This window comes from Bombus fervidus, chromosome 5 (genome assembly GCF_041682495.2).
Source record: "Bombus fervidus isolate BK054 chromosome 5, iyBomFerv1, whole genome shotgun sequence".
NCBI lineage: Eukaryota > Metazoa > Arthropoda > Insecta > Hymenoptera > Apidae > Bombus > Bombus fervidus.
In genome coordinates this window covers 10,333,934-10,347,202 of record NC_091521.1, presented here as the reverse complement: position 1 = coordinate 10,347,202, position 13,269 = coordinate 10,333,934, and the positions used below count along the sequence as shown (strand labels likewise).

General features: G+C 38.4%; 1 protein-coding gene and 1 long non-coding RNA gene across 5 annotated transcripts in view; one reads left to right on the top strand and one right to left on the bottom strand.

Moving 5' to 3' along the window:
* Positions 1-4,757, top strand: part of LOC139987219 (lachesin) — a 163,351-nt gene extending 158,594 nt beyond the window's left edge. For both annotated transcript variants that reach the window (XM_072003222.1, XM_072003221.1), the window contains exon 8: positions 219-4,757. In XM_072003222.1, the coding sequence (XP_071859323.1) occupies positions 219-472 (254 nt within the window). In that variant the 3' untranslated portion in view covers positions 473-4,757. The remainder of the gene's footprint in view (positions 1-218) is intronic.
* LOC139987220 (uncharacterized) lies at positions 3,063-13,047 on the bottom strand. Of its 3 annotated transcripts, XR_011799812.1 has the most exons (4): positions 12,951-12,976; positions 6,001-6,070; positions 4,206-4,367; positions 3,063-3,151 (listed from the first exon to the last, which is right to left on the bottom strand). It is a non-coding gene; the product is annotated as an uncharacterized lncRNA (long non-coding RNA). The 3 variants fall into 3 exon arrangements; XR_011799810.1 differs by lacking the exon at positions 6,001-6,070 and having other exon boundaries at positions 12,951-13,047; XR_011799811.1 differs by lacking the exon at positions 12,951-12,976 and having other exon boundaries at positions 6,001-6,340.
* Between the last annotated feature and the right edge of the window lie 222 nt (positions 13,048-13,269).

The following is a 13,269-nucleotide window of genomic DNA, read 5'->3' as shown; positions in this document are numbered from 1 at the left end:
TTCGACGTAAAAGCGCAGCCAAAACCCTTCATCATAGGTTCGGAGTACAAATCGTTTCCCAATCGCGAAACAAGATCTCTCGACTCGATTCGAACGAGCCGAGTGATATTTCTTCGAGAGTTGCGACCATTTGATCGGAGTACGGCTGCAAGCACGCCGTAAATTCCGAGTCATAGCCAAGAACGTGCTCTTAACACGGTAAATTCATATTTTTCCAGGGATCGATAGATCGCCGGCGATGCGTAGACCGAACACCAGGCGAGATTCGAAGAAGAGTTGGAAGATGGATCACAGTCACGAAAGGAACACGACAGGCATGAAGGACGAGCCAATGCCGAAAGGCGTCGAGAACGATGATGAACAGGTTGATTTTCAATCGGCCACTGCCTCGTCGCACTTTCACTGCCATTTATTTGCGAATCTTGGCATCGCCGCGATCACTGCCATCTTAGCCGGTGGTTTGTCGACGTAGACCATTCTGTGATCGTTATTACACCCGAAACTGATTAATTCGCGTCCGGATGAGTCTTCAGGGTCACGCTAGTCACTTACAATATGCTAGCTACCAACCAGATTGAGATTGTAATCGTACGAGGTGCATCGAGGACCAGCCAGTTAAATGTTTCTTGGACGTTTTGTCTAAGTGAATTCTCACAGATTTGAATGGGAACGTGTTGGAAAAAGCGTATTCTAACATCAAGACTTTTCAGAACGTAGTGGACGCTTGGGACAGTTCACGTTCTTTTTTCGACAAGATTTTATTCCTTCGTTAATCCTTTAGCTGCGGGAGAAACACGTATACGCTATGAGGAACGGCTGAAGATTTATTACAGACGTATAATATCGACGAAAAGTTTGGATGTACTAGATATATACACGTATTTTTCAAGGTGGTAAGACTTTTCATATTTTCTTTTTTTATAATCTACGCTGATTCATAAAAGTATTTGAACGCTTACTGTAGAAAACCTTTATACCGATATTATAAACATTTTGAATTTTTAAATTTCACTGCAATGAGACACGACTGTCATGATTATATTGGTAAAATTTAAAACAATTCGGAAAATATGCATAGAAGTAGTGAACCTGTATATTCCGCAGTGTTCAGAAAAGTATTTAAACAGTCAATTATGTTAATAAACTATGTTAACCTACAGAATGATAGAAGCTGTTTTCTATGTATATATAATTTAAAAAATATAATTTAAAAAATCATATTACATCCAAACATTTTGCCATTATTATTTTGCCGCCAATAATTATAGTAATGACATGAAAATATGTTATTCGCGGAAAACCTCCTATTGACTTGCGAGTATGTCGTTCTCGATTTTATATTGGATTTCAGTTTAGCCACAGCTAAAGGATTAAGAATAGTTTTACCGGCGGACAAATTACTCAACAAAACTGCGCGTTTGTTTAAAACAACGGAGCTTGCTCTATTTCTTCTTCCATGATCTATCAGAATTTAGTAACAGTCTGAGTATACATTTTGTTTAGGTTGAATAAACATGTATCGATGAAACGTTGTTAACAATTAATTGTGTTAGAATAAAAGAAAATGTTGAAGATAATTTTTTCGTACAGATTCGATTTTTGGTTCAAAAACTTCGAGAGGATATCTTCAAAATTTCTAATTTACGTATACTGTTATTTATTCTGAAATACCTAAATCGATTGGACTCAACATATTATATTTTCCTACGTTCTATTATAATTTATAATAATGCTTAAAAATATTATGTGATACAAATGTCTTTAGGAGAAAAGCTTTTATGAAGTCTTCGCCTGTATTTACTTTTGATAGATTTTTATATATCTATTACATGTAAAATTGTTTATAAAGTTGTTCGTACTCTTATTATAGCATTTATTAATTTTAAGACCGAAGTATTTATGTAATTTATATTTCGAACGTTTTGTAAGTTTCCATTGTAAAAAACGCCGACACGAAGCGAGTAGTTTCTCGCGAATATGTAACGCTTGTACCTAACTTACATATGTATATGTAAATATCAGTTTCGTGACGTAGCGACATGCCTTTGCTTTACGACAATAATTTTTTCGATTATATTATAAACGAAGCCTATTATTTGTAACACGCAACAGTGTAAAATTCATTCCTAAATTCGTAAAACCATATTCTGGTCGCATTATAGTATCGCATTAGTGTCGTTCATGCCATATTTTTAAGCAAAACAAATATTTAAGAATGTAAAATATTTAAGATTATTTAAATAATTTATTTATTTAATTCCTTTTTTCCTTATAAAGTTTGATTTCTTTTATAAAATTTCATTTTAAACTAGTATGTACATACAGAGAACTCGAAGAATAAATACTATAATTATTTAATTATATTGCTTTAAATTATGTTAGAGACTTATTTCAAGTATTGCATATACTGTTTGACTGATTCTGATTCCATCATAAACAACATAAAAGTATTGAACACAACATTGTTGAAATTTTTATAAAGATGTTATTAATGTTCAAACAGAAATGTATATCATGCGTCATGGTATAAATTGTTAGTTATCAGAGCAGACATAGTTCAAACATCAAATTTTATTCATGTAACAGAGTGGTGATGATAAAGTGGTTCTGAAGTAGATGGCTGACTTAGGAAGGTTTATTCCACTTACATTAATAAGATTTAATATTTCTCGTTTTATTTAAAACTTGCGGTATAACTTTTAATAATTCAGTAATAATCAATATTGTTTTCAGCTATTATAAATATTTACAATCAGCATCTATTGAAATTGTAATTATTCATGTTTCCTTCACGCGAAGAATTATAGAGTTTTTAAATATTTAGTATAATTTTTGAATAATTTCTACAATAATTTTGGATAAGTATTATGCAATAACCATAAAAACATAGTTTTATCGTGCTCTAAAATTGATCGTTTCAGGTAGCGAAAGCTTTCTATGGTTACATACATGCGATAAGTTTGTCCACTTCAAAGATAAGCAACAAACACAATTCCAAAACTCGACCAGCTAGTTCAGAAACACTGTTTGTTCTCTACATTCCTACACTTACATTTTCGTAATGGGTACAAATGCAAATGAGTTTATGAGAGAAACTGTGACCTCACTCCCTTCCAACGGCTTCATCGTTCCATGAATGCGTTCACAAGTACTGTACCCAATAGTTAACGATACGATTATCCAAAATAGTACGATACTGATACAATATCGATTAATGTACCATAGGCACGTACTGCTTACCCGAGCAAAAATGGAGTTTCCAATGCATATGTTCGAGCATATAAACTAAAAGAAGGCTGGTACACGATTATTCTTCCTTTAATTGATCTAATTATTTATGACGACAGAAATCTCAATCATAACCAGAGTTGCTATTTTATTATATTGTAAAATTAGAATGTTATGAATTGTGATTTAGGAATTACAAAAAATTCAAAACAGACAAAAATTATGTCAATTAAATTTTGTCTATGAAAATATAAATTTTTAATTAACAATAGATTATTTCCGAAAATATTTACTAGAAAAGAATTTAAATTAAGAAAATTTAATTTAAGAAGCAATAGAAACAAAAACTCATAAATATATGTATATGTTATTGTTACATCAAATCGTCAGAGCTTTTTATTAACTCATTCCCTTCTACCAACCTGGAGATATTTCAAGAAAAATTGTATCTATGTACCCATTTTTATTTCTCCTACTTATACTAAAATTACATATCGTAATTAATTATATAAAGTTTTTAAATGTTCGTGTGTATAGTTTTCGTATTATCAGAAACTGCTTGCAATATATCTGTATAGGAAAGAAATCTGTTCAGTTCAGAGGGAATTGATACAAAAAAAAGATTAAAATCCAGATTTATCTTGGATTTTGGAATCGGAGAAGTGGCACTCGTGATTGCTACACTACAGATTGCTTTATACAAATTCATATTTTTATGAACAACATTGAACAAAAATAACAAACAGAAATTTGTCTCAGAGTATAAATAATATAACTTTATTTTAGATATTTTATATATATTGTTAAGATTTCAATTTTTCATGAACGTAGAAAGTCTAATTACAATTAGCCAATCCACTTTAGAAAATATCTTACAAAATTCTTTGTTTTCCCCTGTTATACTTTAAATTCAAGTAACTTGATCTTTGCTCGGTAAAGCAATACACATCGATGATCCGAGCAATATTTTAACGTACCTCGACCAGTGTGCATCGTGCATTCCTTCCATTCCTCGAGTCGACGTTCGAATGACGGTAAATCAGTGCAAGTAGAGCGAATTGACCCCATAATCCGCCTGTACACATACTCTTAACGTTGACGTTGCTTCTTGAACGCGTGTTTGGCGATCATCTTTCGGCCTTAAAGAAAAAAGTAATAAATCAAGAATAATGAAAGAAACGACGAAGCTGTGCATTATCACATCGTTCTTTCTAGCCCAGCTTTCAACGATTTCTCGTTGTATGTAATATATAATAGAACGTGTGAGAGCTAACGTGATCTGTAGGCGATATGGATCGTTGCTTTCAACGCATAGGATTATACGTGGTATATTGTAAAATAATAGCGTGTGTACGATAACGTGTAGACTAAGCCTCAGGGACATGTAAATATGTTAAGCTGTAAGACGATGTCGTGTTAGTTTTTGCATTTGTGATCACATTGCCACTTTTCCTCTCCATCCTCCATCCTGTGTAAATAAAATGTATTCTATCGTGTACTTGGGCAATAAATGTTAGACAATCGTACAACCGATGTCTTTGAATTATGTATGTTTCGCGGTTTATGTTAGTTTTGAATTATTTGTACGATAAAGACGAAGGATCGTCTTTCGAACGCTTTGAAGAATATTTTTGCAACTTTTTTAAATCTTTAAATGACGTACGAAATTTTTGAATTGTATCTTTGGAAAAAGGTTAAAATATTTAGTTTCGTTGTTTGTTGGTATTACAAATGGGAAGACTATAATAAGGAAACGTATCTTACTTTTTTAGGGTGAATTTCGTGGTAATTTATTTTCGTAATTGCATGTAAATTGATAACTTTTCTGTGTCACAGAGAAATATAATATCAAATAGTAATATTATTATGATACTGATTTCTGTACTTTCACGCAATGCAAAATTACTTCAAAAATTTTGAACAAGTATAGAGATTAAAGAGAAACTTTTACTTTCTTAGGACTCGAATGAGTCTTAAAATATACCATATCAAAAATAAATGGCATTATTCAATTACTCTAACTATTTAGTAATTTATCTAGGAAAATAATTAGTTGCAGATATATAGTTGTTTGTTTCAAGTTAGTGCATAATTATGGTGAAAGAATTGGATACGTCCTTAAACCTGGTTATAATTCAGTTTAATTTTACAGTTCTTTATGTTATCCCAAACAGATATTTGATGATAAAGAAGTAAAGAAGAAGATAAAGAAGAAGTGAGTATTGAAATTAATTAATTAATTACAATCTGAAAGTATTTAGACGGTTTGTAGTATTCCTGATTTTAATATGATTCCACCCATGTACGTGAGTGAAAATTATTATCAAAATATAGTGTTCATATTATCTATTTGGAAAATGTGTATTCTTCATTTGCAATGCTATACCTTATTATTAATTATAAACTACTATCCAATTTGTATTCTGCATCCTATTCCCTCAAGGGAATTCCCTTGGGAGAATAAGGTACAGCAGATTAAAAATTACTAAGGATACTTAACCGTGTCTTATTTGATTTTTAAATAATTTTATTAATCATGAGAATTTTCGGAAGTGGCAAATACTATAAGTTATGACAATAAATTAATGTTCAGGACGACAAAAAAAAAATTTTTTTTAATGATGACGATAAAATCTGTTAGATTTATACACGAGGGTAGAGATATTTGTTAAATATCTTACAATAAAGACACATTAAAAGTTTGTATTTATTTATTGAAGGGGGAAAGCTCGTACGTGAAGTGAAATAATCATATTCAAACATTGAACTTACCACCAAAGAAACTAAATCATACTATTTACCAACCGCAGGCACGCATGATTGGATGAGGAGATCCTGTTGGCTTTGATTTGATTGCATTTTAGATTTATTGCAAAATTATATAAAAAGGAATAAATCATTAATTTCATTATTAGGAACAGATGGCACAATTGCTTTTCATGACATTTGTTACAAATAAGGAACATAGTAATTTTTAATTAGTAGTATATTGTTCTTAATTAAGAATATCATTATTTTAAATTAAAGATAAAATTGTTATAAATGACTAATATAACTGTTCTAAATCAATGATACAGCTGTTTTAAATTACTGGTATGTTGTTATAAATTAACAATAGAATTGCTGTTACGACCGTTCGCGGAGAGACGCGGTCGCGAGGAAAACGCGTCAGCGAGAGGCGTAAATTCTCGCTACGATTCGGCTAATCGACGCCGCGAAGTAGTCGTTCCCCGTGTTTCGGTTAGGATAACAGGGGTGGTTAATTGAAATTAACACTGTGTTAACAGGTTAATATGATAGATATATTCAACAATGGATTATACAATCTTATGAGCGTCACAAGTATTTGACGATGAGTACAGCTTATGCGTTACAGAAAATGTGACCCGATTTGACGATATCTCTCGATGAGATAGTTGGACCTTGCAAACGAATTGATTTGAAGGTAGAACCGTGGTAGACTTACTGACTGTTCGGACGACGATAATAGACTACCCCGAGAGTGACGATGCTGTGTCAGAGGAGAGCTAGGAAAGGGTGTGTCTAACGCACGGGATCATCGGATTCGTAGATGACAGTTTTTTGGCCAGGAAAGTGAGGGTACTAGACATTGTTTCTATTGGCCATTACGATTGTTGGTGGACTAGGAGGGGTCTTAGCCGCCCTCGATAGAAGGTTTGTGGTGGGAAGCATCGCACGTGTGAAAATAACTAATTTTTAAGTGTTTTCCGGACACAAACCAGAGATCTTAGAAAATACTTTCATAGAAAAGATCCTTGTTCGACCTGAGAGTCTTTAGTTCAAATTTTCTAAGATTTATGGTCGGTCCTTGAGGTTCTTTAGAGTACGCAATAAGGATGTGCAGACATATGGTTGCCATCCCGCTCGCGATGCGACGCCTGGTCCAGGTAGAGAGTCGGGCGACGTAACATCCTCCCCCCGTTGAGAGGTTCCCGATCAAATGGTATTGTTGATTGTGTCGGAGTCATCTGGGGTCGATCTGATCGGCAGTGGTACCAGCCGCTTGATGCTCCGATCCAGGGCGCTCGTTGCAGTTCGAACGGTGGCCGTTCGTATGATGCTGTTTGCGCCGGGCTGGACCTTGATGAATCTGCCCATTGCGTTGCCATTGCGTTGGGGGAACGTTGTCTCCTCTGAGTAGGATGATGATGCCTTTTCGTATGCCGTGACTGCCTTACTCCATCTTTTTTGGATATTCAACTCGTGTTGATACTCTTGATGCTCGCTGGAGACGGCTGGACGGAGTGTCCCTGAAAGCTCGATCTCGCAAACTTGTTAGTCTCCGATGAGGAAGTGACTGGGAGTAAGGATAAAGAGATCGTTTCGATCTGGAGATATCGAAGTTGGCGGTCTGGAGTTGAGGATTGGTTTTGATTTTGATAGGGAGTGTGTTTCGCGTTTTAATTGTATGAAGCTTGTTTATGACGACACGTCTGAGATGTCGTTTGAAGAATTGCTGCTAGCTTCCACAATCCGTTGAAATGAGGCGAGTTGAGAGTTGTGAAGTGCCATTCGATCCATCGGTCGGCTAGAAAGACTGACCCTTCGATGAGCGATGAATCTTCCCAGAGACGCGACGAAGGCCTTGCTTATGAGATCGTTGACCAGCTCGATGTGGACTGCCTGAACTGCAAGACGTATAAGTTGGATACGAATACCTGGATTCTGCGGTGGTTGCGATCCTTTCGCTCTTTGACGTAAACGATTTGCAATAGATGATTCCGAGGTTGATGAATGGGCGAGATTCCCTTCGTAGAGTACGGATTACATCTGAAAATTACTGAATTATAGTGATTTGACAAGTTTGTTGTTTCTATCCTGTTCGGAAACTCCTTGTAGTTTCGATCGCTGTGGTTCTCGTCGTTTTAGGAATTTGCGGTTGTGTTTTTGGGCCCAGGAAGTGTCGTTTTGTGCCTTGATCCTGGAGGTATCGTGAAGCACCTCTGCCCAGGAAGTGTCATGGAACACCTCTGCCCATGAAGTATCGTAGAACACCTCTGCCCATGAAGTGTCGTGGAATGTCTCGATCATGGAGGTGTCGTGTAGTACCTCGACCCAGGAAGTGTCATGGAACACCTCTGCCCAGGACGTGTCTTGGAACACCTCTGCCCATGAGGTGTCGTTGAACGGAATTCCTGTGTTGCCTGATGCTGAGTCGTCCAACACGATGCGGAGTTTTGTAGTTGATTGGGAGGTTGGGCTCCCCCCGATGATCCGCCCGAATCGCGCTCTCTTAGTGATGATCCTTGGCGGAGAATGAGCGTTGGGCGTCGTGACGCTGGACGTCGTAACTGTGACTTGCCTTGGCCTTGGAGAATATGTTGGCGTTATTGGAGCCAGGGGTGACTCCAGTGAGATCCTCGTGGTTTTTTCCCGAGACTTGTCCGATGCAGCAATGGTGGTGACAACGTGATGATTATTCCGCTTCGGATAATTCGCAGATGTGGCCCCTTTCGGAAATGGCGAGAGTGGCATCTTCTTGTTATGTTCAGGAAGATGACTCTCCGATACGATACTCCTGCTCTCAGATGATACAGGTAACGTGCTGTAAGACAGACTGAACATTGAGAAGCTGATTGAGGAGGAAATGTTCCTGGAGAATCTTATCGTGGATTTCGAAACCCCTGCTGTAGGTTTTGATTCGAAATTGCCTCTGTTGTCCTGAACGGGATTCAGTTTTTTCCGGTCCAGAGGATCGTGAGAGGTTGTCTTCAAGTCGCGTGTTGGCGAAGAGTTGCGAGTGTCAGAGGTTGTCTGATTCAAGGCGCTTGCTGGCGTTGAATCGGATCGTTCAGATAATGATAATGCGAAATTGTTTGTCGTCGAGTCGCGTTTTGGCTCTGAGTTGCGAACGTTAGAGATTGTCTGATTCAAGCCGATTGGTAGCGTTGAATCGGATTGTTCCGATAATGATGACACGAAATTGTTTGTCGTCAAGTCGTATGTAAGCGATAAGCAGTGAACGTTCGAAGTTGTCTGATTCACGGCGTCCGGTAGCGTTGAATCAGAATTTTCGGATAATGAGGACGCGAACTTGGTCGTCGTTGAGTTGCGTGTAGGCGATGAGCAGCGAACGTTAGAGGTTGTCTGATTCACGGCGTTTGGTAGCGTTGAATCAGATTTTTCAGATAATGAGGACGCGAACTTGGTCGTCGTCGAGTCGCATGCAGGCGATGAGCTGCGGACGTGAGAAGTTGTCTGATTCAAGACGATCGGCATTGTTGAATCAGATTGTTCAGACGATGACGCGAGCCTGGCCGTCGCCAAGTCGCGTGCTGGCGATGAACAGCGAATGTTCGAGGTTGTCTGATTCAAGGCGATTGGTAGCGTTGAATCGGATCGTTCAGATAATGATGACGCGAGCTTGTTTGTCGTTAAGTCGCGTATTGGCGATGAGTTGCGAACGTGAGCGATTGTCTGATTCACGGCGATCGGTGACGTTGAATCAGATTGTTCAGGTAATGAGGACGCGAACTTGGTCGTCGTCGAGTCGCATGCAGGCGATGAGCTGCGGGTGTCAGAGGTTGTCTGATTCACGGCGATCGGTATCGCTGAATCAGATTTTTCAGATAATGAAGACGCGAACTTGGTCGTCGTCGAGTCGCATGCAGGCGATGAGTTGCGAACGTGAGCGATTGTCTGATTCACGGCGATCGGTATCGCTGAATCAGATTTTTCAGATAATGAGGACGCGAACTTGGTCGTCGTCGAGTCGCATGCAGGCGATGAGCTGCGGACGTGAGAAGTTGTCTGATTCAAGACGATCGGCACTGTTGAATCAGATTGTTCAGACGATGACGCGAGCCTGGCCGTCGCCAAGTCGCGTGCTGGCGATGAGCAGCGAACCTTCGAGGTTGTCTGATTCAAGGCGATTGGTAGCGTTGAATCAGATCGTTCAGATAATGATGACGCGAGCTTGTTTGTCGTTAAGTCGCGTATTGGCGATGAGTTGCGAACGCGAGAGACTGTCTGATTCACGGCGATCGGTGACGTTGAATCAGAGTGTTCAGGTAGAGACGTTGCTACCGTAATTGTCGTCCGGTCGCGTACTGACGATGAGCAGCGGACGTTAGAGGTAGTTTGATTCACGGCGTTTGGTAGTGTTGAATCAGATTGTTCAGACAACGATGACGCGAGCCTGGCCGTCGCCAAGTCGCGTGCTGGCGCGCTGCGAGTATCATGCAATGAACTTCGCGTGTCATGCGACGGAATCGGTGCTAGATTCGATACGACATTCTCCCTCGGCGGAGTATGATCATTGTTACTGTTATTATTTAGATTATTCTTACGTCTCTGGTAACTGCGGGACGTATTGCTGTTGCATTCCGATAGTTTTGGATTCGCCGCTGCGTTGGAGGCATCCGTTGAGGAAGAATCAATGTTGTTGAGTCTAACCAATCGTATCTTCAGGTCTGTATAGACATCCAATAAGTCCTCAGGTTCGTTGTCGTCGATGTCGAGCAATTCGTTAACGACAATGTTGAATTGTTTCCAATTGTCGTCGACCAGTGTTTGATAAAATTTTAAGCTGCCCTTGTTGCGCTGCCCGGACTGTTCGTATTGGTCGAGTAGTCTCCATATGGTCTTGAATTCTTCGCTTATATCGTCGTACTCTTGTTTCAAGGCGATGAGTCTTGCTTCATTTGCCATGTTTTGTGTCGAAGATGCTTCGTTAACGAAGGTGGTACTTGTGATGTGCGATCGGTGTTTCCCGATGCAGAATTGTTCCGGCTGCAGTGCTCGCTGGTCACTGTGCAGCGGGATATCGTGATGTTCGCGAGGAAGGCGTTCTTCCCGAAGATCACTCGTGTTGTAGTGACTGAAGTTGTTCCGACTGCAGGTTGTCGCTTGTCCCTGTGCAGTGGAATGTCGTTGACGTACGTTTCGTGAGGAAGGCGATTCTTCCCGAGAGTGACGTGTTTTGTCGTGCGATCGAAGTTGTTGAATATCGTTATGTTTACGATTGTCCAGTTGCGGCGGGAGGCTGCCTGGTTGCGTCTTCAACCATCGAATTATGCCTCTTCCAAGGTGACGGTCCCTTGACGTTACTGACTTCGCTGGAGTGGTAACGCTTCCGCTGCTGGTTATGTTGAATTCATGTGGCACTGTATGGTAGTGGGTGTCACTGGTGTGCACTTTTCACTTACCACTGAATCCGGCTCGAAGGACCAATTGTTACGACCGTTCGCGGAGAGACGCGGTCGCGAGGAAAACGCGTCAGCGAGAGGCGTAAATTCTCGCTACGATTCGGCTAATCGACGCCGCGAAGTAGTCGTTCCCCGTGTTTCGGTTAGGATAACAGGGGTGGTTAATTGAAATTAACACTGTGTTAACAGGTTAATATGATAGATATATTCAACAATGGATTATACAATCTTATGAGCGTCACAAGTATTTGACGATGAGTACAGCTTATGCGTTACAGAAAATGTGACCCGATTTGACGATATCTCTCGATGAGATAGTTGGACCTTGCAAACGAATTGATTTGAAGGTAGAACCGTGGTAGACTTACTGACTGTTCGGACGACGATAATAGACTACCCCGAGAGTGACGATGCTGTGTCAGAGGAGAGCTAGGAAAGGGTGTGTCTAACGCACGGGATCATCGGATTCGTAGATGACAGTTTTTTGGCCAGGAAAGTGAGGGTACTAGACATTGTTTCTATTGGCCATTACGATTGTTGGTGGACTAGGAGGGGTCTTAGCCGCCCTCGATAGAAGGTTTGTGGTGGGAAGCATCGCACGTGTGAAAATAACTAATTTTTAAGTGTTTTCCGGACACAAACCAGAGATCTTAGAAAATACTTTCATAGAAAAGATCCTTGTTCGACCTGAGAGTCTTTAGTTCAAATTTTCTAAGATTTATGGTCGGTCCTTGAGGTTCTTTAGAGTACGCAATAAGGATGTGCAGACATATGGTTGCCATCCCGCTCGCGATGCGACGCCTGGTCCAGGTAGAGAGTCGGGCGACGTAACAATTGCTTTAAATTAACAGCGCAAATGTTTTGTATTTAACGATATATCTTCTTTCGATCCGAACTATATGATGTTTACAGTTTATATTACGTCGCACGCGAGTTCGATGCTGCGTATATTATGCAAGGTGATATATCCTCGACAAGATCAAACAAAAGTTAACGGTTCTTGTTATTGCTGATGTCATAAAAACCGATTTTTCCATTATAACACAATCACTTTCGAATGCTATAAATTAATAGCTCAACTGTTATAAATTAATAACTTAAATGTTATAAATTAACGGCTAATTGTTATAAATTAATGGTTTAATTGTTATAAAACAATAATTTAAATGTCATAAATTAAGAGTTTAAATGTTATAAATTAATAATTTAATTCTTATAAATCAGTGGCCCAATTGTTATATATTAATAGTTTAAGTGACACAAATTAATCGCTTCATTGTTATAAATTAATGACTGAAATGTTATAAATTAATAGTTTAGATGTTATAAATTAATAGTTTAAACGTTATAAATTAATGACATACATGTTGTAAATTTATGGTATAATTGTTATAAATTAATAGTTTAAACGTTATAAATTAATGATTTAAATGTTATGAATTAATAGTTTAATTGTTATAAATCAATGACTTAAGTGTTAGAAATTGTTACGAAACAATAATTTAATTGTTACAACGTAATAAATAAACTGTTACTAAGCAAGTAAACCCTTACCTTCCATCTTCACGGTATGAGATTTCACTCACAACTGAGCTCGCGCGCGTGTTGTATGTTTCTGGTATACCCAATGACACTCTTCGGAAGGTTACGACTTTGGAATCGTAACGATCTTTGCCGATGCTACAGAGAATAATTTTCCATTATAACACAATCAAATTCAAGAATTTTTTAATTTTTGTTACAAATACACGCCATAAACAATTTATTACAATAATCACTATTATAACTTTTTATTGTTTTTACAAACTAAAACTATATTTACAGGTCTCTAGTCTCAGAACTGTGTTAATTTATATTAAATGTCAGTTCATGA